The 8,807-nt window shown below is 36.7% G+C and overlaps 2 protein-coding genes across 2 annotated transcripts; one reads left to right on the top strand and one right to left on the bottom strand.

Annotated features, from left to right (window-relative positions):
* The first annotated feature begins 401 nt into the window (after positions 1-401).
* Positions 402-2,755, top strand: LOC108834878 (uridine/cytidine kinase UKL1, chloroplastic). The gene is made up of 10 exons (XM_057001770.1): positions 402-505; positions 788-867; positions 1,092-1,286; positions 1,360-1,443; positions 1,514-1,574; positions 1,664-1,724; positions 1,917-2,010; positions 2,102-2,174; positions 2,250-2,332; positions 2,400-2,755. The coding sequence occupies exons 1-10, from the start codon at positions 457-459 to the stop codon at positions 2,544-2,546; spliced, it is 927 nt and encodes a 308-aa protein (XP_056857750.1). The 5' UTR covers positions 402-456; the 3' UTR covers positions 2,547-2,755.
* Positions 2,756-3,045: 290 nt separating this feature from the next.
* On the bottom strand, positions 3,046-6,318 carry LOC108834879 (chloride channel protein CLC-b). Its single transcript, XM_018608197.2, has 6 exons — positions 5,963-6,318; positions 5,680-5,880; positions 5,405-5,582; positions 4,798-5,330; positions 3,441-4,593; positions 3,046-3,361 (listed from the first exon to the last, which is right to left on the bottom strand). Exons 1-6 carry the CDS (start codon positions 6,142-6,144, stop codon positions 3,257-3,259), a joined length of 2,352 nt encoding a protein of 783 aa, XP_018463699.1. The 5' UTR covers positions 6,145-6,318; the 3' UTR covers positions 3,046-3,256.
* Positions 6,319-8,807: the final 2,489 nt, after the last annotated feature.

Here is an 8,807-nt window from a genome sequence, read left to right as displayed (position 1 = left end):
TTTGAGAACACTGACGTATTGATGAAATTTTTCTGACGTCTGTTTTTGTTTTCTTTTTTTTGGTTTTCTCCAGATGCATTTGACACTGAGCAGATGTTGCATTGCATTGATACACTTAAGAGTGGACAACCCTATCAAGTTTCCTATTTACGACTTCAAGACTCATCAACGTAAAAGCAGATGCTTTTCGCCAGGTGCCTACTTTTTCTGCAGCTATTGTCGTCTAAGATGTGTCTCTATTTCTTTGACCTCCTTAAATGTTTTATTTCTACGGTTTATGACTCTGTCTTCTAATTTTCATGTGGCTGGATCTTCGGAATATTTACTTTTGCTTCGTACGATCCACATATTTGCATTTCTTATAAGGATTTTCGTTTGGTTAAAATCAATCATTGGGGGACTTTTGTCAGGTCAATGCTTGTGATGTTATAATTTTGGAAGGGATTCTACTTTTCCATGACTCACGAGTTCGGGATCTGTGATATGAAGATCTTCGTTGACACAGGTCACCACCTTAAACTCCAGGATAAACTAGCTGCAGTATATTTGACCTTCTGTTTTTGTCTGGAGAATTTTAGAGATGATATATAGTGACAATTGTAGCTGTTTGATTGAAGTTTTCCACTTCCTGTTCCGTAGCTGATGGTGCACTTGACGGATTAACTGAATTTCGCAAATTATCAGTTGTTGACCTTTAAGAACATAATGAATACCTTTGAAGCTGTTTGGAATGTTTATAATCGTCATTGGAGTTAAAGCCCTCATCTTAGCTATTAACTGGTTTCAGATGCTGATGTGAGGCTTGCTCGCAGAATCAGGCGTGACACGGTTGAGAGGGGTAGAGATGTTGATTCCGTTCTTGAACAGGTTAGTCTTTGTTTCAGATTTTGGTGTGAGATTAGTCAGGTAACAAGACTTATGGCTTTGTGCAATACTAAACAATTTGATGTTTCTGTTTTTTTTCAAGTTACTCTGGACTCTTTAGTTCCATTTTTTTGAACTGTTCTTCTGTTCTATATAACAGTGTTATCGTCTGAGCTTCTTGTATCTCTCAACTTTTCTTGTTTTGGGGATATTATGTTCATTTGCAGTATGCAAAGTTTGTGAAGCCCGCGTTTGATGATTTTGTGCTCCCTTCAAAAAAATATGCCGATGTGATTATTCCCAGAGGAGGTGACAATCACGTTGCAGTTGATTTGATTGTGCAACATATCCACACAAAACTTGGGCAACATGATCTCTGCAAAATCTACCCAAATGTTTTTGTTATCCAGTCAACATTTCAGGTATAGCCATTTTCCAAATATTTGATGTTTGATTCAGACAATCATTTTCTCACTCTTAAGATCATAACTGCAGATAAGAGGCATGCATACACTTATTCGAGAGAAGGACATATCAAAACATGACTTCGTGTTTTACTCAGATCGTCTCATTCGTCTGGTATTCTTCTTCTAATTCTTGTATTCCGTTTCAACGTGTCAGCTTTCAATTGTTGATGGCTTTCTTTCAGGTTGTGGAGCATGGTCTTGGCCATTTGCCATTCACTGAGAAACAAGTAGTTACTCCAACAGGTATTTGTGTCTTGACCTAATACTTTATGAGACATTTCCTGCTCGATTGCATCCCCACGATTATAATCTATAATCTTCTCCAAAACCAGGAGCTGTGTATAGCGGTGTTGATTTCTGCAAGAAGCTCTGTGGGGTCTCAGTCATTCGAAGGTGAGCGTTAAAAGGTATTACATGTTTTAAAAGTTCTTGATAGATGGAGACTGGAGCTGTTTAGTTTTTCAGTTTGTTTACACCTTCAAAATAAGGGAGCATACATTGTTTGTTTTGCTCATGTGTTAAAGTGAGTGCATTTTTCTATTCTATTCTCTTGGCTAAAGTTTTCAGTTTTGTATGCGTTATTAGTGGTGAAAGCATGGAAAACGCTTTACGCGCATGCTGCAAAGGGATTAAAATAGGGAAGATTCTTATTCATCGTGTGGGTGACAATGGAATGCAGGTTTGTGTGTGTGTTTTTTTCCGCACAACTTCAACAGCTTACAAAGATCATGCCTCTTTTCTAAAACAAAGAAACTTGTAATGTGAATCAGCTTATATATGAGAAGCTTCCAAGTGATATCTCCGAGCGCCATGTCCTGCTTATGGATCCTGTTCTAGGCACAGGTAATTTCAGTTATTGTTTCCCTCTCATGGTTTGAACTTTAAAGTGTATATTCTCTCAAATGTTTCTATTGGAAGGTAACTCGGCAAGTCAAGCGATAGAACTACTCATACAGAAAGGAGTTCCTGAATCCCACATTATATTCCTCAATCTTATCTCGGTTAGTTGATAAAAATCACATAACTATTTTCTCCATCTCTCAGTCACTAACTCTCAGCGTTGTGCAGGCTCCAGAAGGAATACATTGCGTCTGCAAACGGTTTCCATTGTTGAAGATTGTGACATCGGAAATAGATCTGTGTATAAACGAAGACTTTCGGGTTATACCAGGCTTGGGTGAGTTTGGTGATCGCTACTTTGGTACTGACGACTAAAAGTACTTTTGTTTGGGAAATCCGGCGCAATGGTTTGTCGTGTCTTTGTGTGTGTAAAGTCTGTGTGTATGGCCATAAAGTTGCGACCATTTTATCATTACCTGAAAACACCACGGGATCATTTGGAGTTTCTTGGGTTTTGTACATAGTTTGATTTCGAACAACAGACCCCGTTAACACACTTTATTCAATGGCGTGTTTTAGTCTAATACTACAAAGACTATATTATGAATGTTCTATAGTCACAATCGAAACAGTGTGATTTTGGCTTCATGCAAGTAAATTCCTCCCTACCTATACCGGCGGCAATCGTATCTTCCGTAGACTATAGCCGTATTCAAGAGAAGGGTTGTGATGAAGAAAAAACAGAAAGTGGGACCAAAGAAAATGCGTGCTACGCAGAATCACAAGGACTCTGGTTAGTTAAATCTTTGTAACACTGAACTTCAAATGTCCAGGAGATAATCTAGTAGATGAGGAATTTCTTTTGCCCTGTGCCTTTGGAAAAGAATTATATGGTTTCTCTCTCACTGTGATTTTACAAGTACAAAAAGAGATGTGTACAATGTTTATAACTTATCAACTTATGTTGAATATGAAGAAAAGGAGCAAAACTGGACAGAAACATCTTCAAAAATGAAAAGGAAACAACATGGCTGCAAAGCCAAATTTTACAACCACAGGTATAAAACAAAAGTACAAGTAGCAATTCAGTGTGCTTTTCTACCTTTAGATTTTTCCAAGTGAGGAAAAGCTTGTAAAATGTTGTGTGCCCTTAGATCCTGCCTGGTTAAGATCCCTACCACAGGAGACATCTGCAAAAGAAAGCTAGTGTTAGATTCATTAGAAACAAGCATGAAAGTAAAGGAGAGACAATGGGAATAATAAACTCACTCCTGAGGCTTGAATCTTGGGAACAATAAGCAAATGCCTGAGTCCCACTTGTCTAAACAGCACCAAAGCCTTGGCCACAGACATGTTCTCCATAACTGTGTAAGGAGTTGTGTTTGTAAGAGGATGAAGATCAACATACATTTGCATTTCAGAGCTTGTGATAGCCACATCGTCAAAGTTGTCTTCTCTCTCAGCCAATTCATCCCATGGGAACTTCTCCCTGACCTCCCACTCCTCTGTTCTTCTCTTCTCCGTCAAGAACCATCTCTTTTTCAGAACTTTAACGAGGTGTGCTCTCAGTATCAACCCGTGGAGCTCTATAGACCCAGTTGCTTGACCCGCTTGAGGTACTACTTCTGCTTTATCTAGAACAGGGAATGCATTATGCGTCGTGTTCCTTAGCACATCAACTATTCTAGCAACCTTTTCTACTCCTTGGAGGGTTACAACAGGTGGCTTAGCATCACCAAGATCCCCAACTGAGAGGTTCCTCATCCACGGCTCTGGATTAGCATCCAAGAAAGGTAAACCTTTCAGATGAAGTATGATATCATAGATACTTGGGTTGAAGCTGTCTCCAACAGTTTTGGCAATGAGAAGCACAATCATTGTAATGGGAAGCAGAAGAAGGTTGTTGGTGAGTTCAAGGAATATAACACAGAGTGACATAGTCATTCTCATCGACCCTGCCATGAGTGAAGCTGCACCAAGAACCGCGTAGAGCCCTTGGTCAATGCTGGTGTATGATCCCATCACTCCACCAAGCATACGACCATATGCAGAACCCATGAGGATGATTGGGAGGAAGAGACCAGACGGTGTTGCAATACCGAACGTGAAAAGGCCCAAGATGCAGTAGAGTACAAAGAATATCCAAAGAGAACCCATGCTGAACTCATTAGGAGTGTTGGATGAGAATATGTTTCTTACAGCACCAACATTGGTGGTGAGAAGCAGAGTAGCTAGATCATTGTAGTGACCTTTTGGACAATGGAACTGTTTGAAGTTGCCTGATCTTCCATTTGTGGGGCATCTCTCCTCTATTGAAGGGTCACAAGGCTTGCATGTTGCCAAGAAAGGAAGACCATAGAGACAAACTGATGTGAAGAGAGATACAGAAAGACTTAGAAGCACCTTGTGGATCTTACCCTTCCTGCAAAATGACCAAACATGGTAAGCAAGTGATTAAAGAGGTTTAGTTTCACTATAATCATGTTCTTTTTTTATTATTAGTATTCAAATGCTATTATAAAATAATAAAAAAAAAACTTAATATCTAGATATTATATATGGATGTATTTATTAACTATAGAAACCATAATATTATAAAAGAACAATGGTCTAAGTTTATACTTACGCATTGATGAGATTGTAAAGTCTGAGAACTTTATGGAGAAAGTGATTGTAGAGGCTCCCAAGAACTCCACCAATGACACCAATCAACGTGATAGGGATTATATCAGTGACATGGTAAGTATAAGTTACATGACTCACATCAAACATGATAAGCCCTCCACTTCCAAACAACCCACACTTCCCTGACTTGCATATCTGTATGAACTCCCTTAGTACAACCACAACAACCGCTGTGCTGAAGAAAGTCCTCCACAACAAGGCGCTTCTCCACCAAGTGGCGACTTCCTCAAGAGCGAAAAGCACGCCTCCGACAGGTGACCTGAAGGCTGCACAGACACCAGCTGCTGAACCACATGTAATCATATCCCTTCTGTCTCTGTCGTTGTTGAAGTAACGCAGCCATCTCCACTTGATCCTGTGATTGTCTGTACCCCCTTGCCCAAGCAAAGAAGCTATGCAGGTTCCAATGTGAACTAGAGGACCTTCTTTGCCTAGATCAAGTCCAGCTGCAACCGCTCCAATGCTTCCAATGATCTAATCCATTACATAAATCATTGTTAAAGTGCTTTCTTGATAATCTTTTTCAAATGACCAATTCAGAAACAAACCTTAACGAACATAGTTGTAGCACCAAACATGTTGGGAGTATCAATGCCATTAAGATAAGCTTTGATCTCAGGAATGCCAGGACCAGCTGCCGTGGGAGCAAAGCATACACAAAGCACAGAGGCTATCAACGTTAGTCCCAAATTGGCTCCAGCAAACATCATCAGACCTGTTACATATCTGTTTTCACACACAAAGACTTTATCATCCATCATCATTAGGTAACAATCATCATAATTAGATGAATCTTGGTTCTTGGCTTTGGTTGATTAATTACCTTTCTTGGGCGAGGAAGTGACCAACTGCTAAAAGCTTGTAGCCAGCAATGTTTTCAACGGCTAAGTTGATGAGAGTAGCGATTAGACCAGTGAACAGACCGACAAGACAAGCGAATGTCCATTTCAAGAATATGTATTGAAGTACTTGTGTTTTCGATCTTTTTCGCCAGTCATGCTTAAACAAATCGTTCTCGTTTATTCTGTCAAATATTATCCTTAAATTAAAAAAAAAAAACTGATCCTGAAGAAGAGAAAGAAGGTAGGAAGGAGAGGAAGACATACTCATAATCCAAGCTCTCGATGTGAGAAACTTTGGTGCCGACCAAAGCAAGTGGTGTGGAAGAAAGTGTTCGATTTGCCTTAACAAGAGGTTGGTTCAGTGTGTTGCTCTCTGCGTCTCCTTGTTCTTCATCTTCTTCATTGTAATTAATACTATTACCAATATGATTCGTAACTTCTCCCATGCCTCTCTTTCGTTCTCTCTATCAGATAAAGAAGAAACTGGCCTTTTTTTTGTCGGAAACTCTGCAGCAGAACTGTGTTTAAGGTTCTTGAAGAGCTCTCTCTTTTAAAGAAAGCACTTATGGGTGGGGTTTTTCTGTTTTAATTATTTTATCTTTCCATGCAAATTGGTCTTTACTTTGCTTTCTACCAAGTTTTATACTAGTACATGTCTACATACATACGTATGTTGCAGATGCATATATTATTGTAACTAGTATTGGTAGCTTCCCTTTCATCAATATTTGTTTTTGTTTTTTTTTGCTAAATTTTTTTCTATTAAATATTTGTTTTTCTTATACACCAAACAACCATATTAATGCTTTATGTTCTTTTTTTATCTGTAAAAGAAATACATAAAACATATGAAAACTCCTTTAAAAACATGTTTGTCTATCAATGGTCCAAATTGATTTAACTAAACTATGATAAAATATTACTGAGGCTAAAACCCATGCTTGAAAATTTTATCAAATGTGGTTGCTCTTACAAGTGGATTGAAGACTATTTAACATTTGTCACCTCTCCAACTCAGCCAAGACAGTACATACATCCTACAGATCAGCAGACAGCACTTTTAGGCCTATCACTTGTACCCGCGTGTAACTGTATGCGCCAAATCTTGTCGAGATCTAACGGTCTGGAAACCTTGACCTCTTGAGGTGATCAAAGAGACACTTTTATATTACTAATTTTTTTTTTGGAACAGTTAGCAACTTAACACTACTAGAAATGGTATTTTCAGATAAAAAAAGTATGAGCCTCTCAAATGACAAATATCAATATTTTATTATTTAGGTAGTTGTTTTAAACACAGTTAAACCACTACCTGAATAATGCTATAACTTGAGTTGCTTATGTATTTTTGAATGTTTATTAAAAAGGAATTGTTCTAAAATCTTTCTCTTATTTTTATTTATTTTTTATTTTAATTTTGAGATACCGACGATGATAATGCTATTACATTTTTAACTAATCTTATAGTATATTTTTTTTGAAAAATAAACTTATAGTATCGTTTAGTCCTTTTGTCTTTTTAATTATCATTTCGGGGTCGTTCAAAAAAAGTTATCATTAGTCTAAACAAATTTGATAAACCATTTTCACTATCAATCGGACCCAATAAGTAACAGTAATACAACCTACAAATAAACAACAAGAAGAAAAATAACAATACGGTAAGAAAATATTATATGCAACCTACTAAACTAGACAATATGAATTTGGTTCGCGCAAGAAAGCAACATTGAAATTACAAAAAAAAAAAAGCAACATTGTACATGTGATGTATCACAAGAATAGAGTTATCGAACGGCGATCTTGTCTGTCTGTGCCCACTAAGAAAACTTGTCTTATCCAAAACCAGTCTGGTTCGTGTGATTTTTGATATGAGAAATAAAGATATAAACAAAAGGCGTATATGTGTTTTTCTGCTAGGTACCTGTTTGTCTTCCTCGCAGTCGTAAAATTACCGCGCTGTTTATCAACTTATCCAAAACTAGTATTGATATTAGCGATATGCCATCTATACTCTTAAGATTGTGGTAAGGATTTGAGAGAATAAAATCAAACTATTTTACTCTCCCGTTTTTGCTGGCCAGTTTTATCTTTAATAATTTTGTAGAATGCTTTGAAAATTGTCAAAGAAAAGGCCTGACTCACGCAACACTTGGAACATTTTAATGAGATCTAATTCCTTAAAATGTCGATGAATTATAGTTACAGTTGATTATGGAAATGACCTTAATTAGGGGAATTTCTCTCGCATTTACAATGCTACTAGGTAGTAATCCGCGCCTTGCGCAGGATGAGATGGTTAGAGCAGCAATTTTTTCGAAAATATTAGAAAGTATATATATGTAGTTTGGAATTTGGGTTTTGTGTGTTTATCTTACTCCCGAACTCATTTTGTTTATCTCTCTATGGCTCTCTTTCTATGTCTCTCTCTCTCTCTCTCTCTCTCTCTCTCTCTTAGATTTTATCAGTATTGATGAGTGTTTTAAAAAATAAGATTAAGATTTTAACATATTTTTAATTTAAACATACGAATCGTATTAATGCCCGCACACGGGCATTAATACGATTCTTATGTTTTATGTATAAATATTAGTATTATCTAATAAAATGTTTTATGTATTATTAAAACTAAATTTGTTCTTCAGATGTTTTATGTATTATTAATATAAATATGTATTATTCAAATACGATTCATATGTTTTATGTATTACTAAAACTAAATTTGTTCTCCATTCAGTCTTTGTGGTTCAAAACTATAAGTATTTTAGACATTACTTAATTCAATATACTTTGAGGTTTAAATTATTATCATATACTTTAAAATATGAAATAATAAATCATGCATGTGCGGGCATCGATATGATTTATATACTCCATGTATAGCTATTATTATTAGTGCATAAGTGGATCATAATTATATTTCACTCTCGTTGTATCTTTGTATCTTTGTATCTTACTCATTTAGGTTTATCCACGTATAAGTCTCTCTCTCTCTCTCTCATCATAAACATTTTAGTTTTTTGAAAAGGATAAAAAGGTAATTACGATCATATCATGCGTGCGGGCATTCATATGATTCATATATTACCCATCTAGCTATTAGTATAAA

This window comes from Raphanus sativus, unplaced genomic scaffold (assembly GCF_000801105.2).
Source record: "Raphanus sativus cultivar WK10039 unplaced genomic scaffold, ASM80110v3 Scaffold3954, whole genome shotgun sequence".
Classification (NCBI taxonomy): Eukaryota; Viridiplantae; Streptophyta; class Magnoliopsida; order Brassicales; family Brassicaceae; genus Raphanus; species Raphanus sativus.
This window is presented reverse-complemented; position numbering and strand designations above follow the sequence as displayed.

Bases quoted from the DNA above. Each gene is read 5' to 3' on its own strand.
- LOC108834878 (XM_057001770.1), top strand. From the start codon at position 457: ATGACTCACGAGTTCGGGATCTGTGATATGAAGATCTTCGTTGACACA. The intron at 1,575-1,663 runs GTATTTGTGTCT...CTCCAAAACCAG, and splicing joins ACAAGTAGTTACTCCAACAG to GAGCTGTGTATAGCGGTGTT. The intron at 2,333-2,399 runs GTTAGTTGATAA...AGCGTTGTGCAG, and splicing joins TATTCCTCAATCTTATCTCG to GCTCCAGAAGGAATACATTG.
- LOC108834879 (XM_018608197.2), bottom strand. From the start codon at position 6,144: ATGGGAGAAGTTACGAATCATATTGGTAATAGTATTAATTACAATGAA. The intron at 5,331-5,404 runs GTTTGTTTCTGA...GTAATGGATTAG, and splicing joins CTACAACTATGTTCGTTAAG to ATCATTGGAAGCATTGGAGC. The intron at 3,362-3,440 runs GTGAGTTTATTA...TTTCTTTTGCAG, and splicing joins CCAAGATTCAAGCCTCAGGA to ATGTCTCCTGTGGTAGGGAT.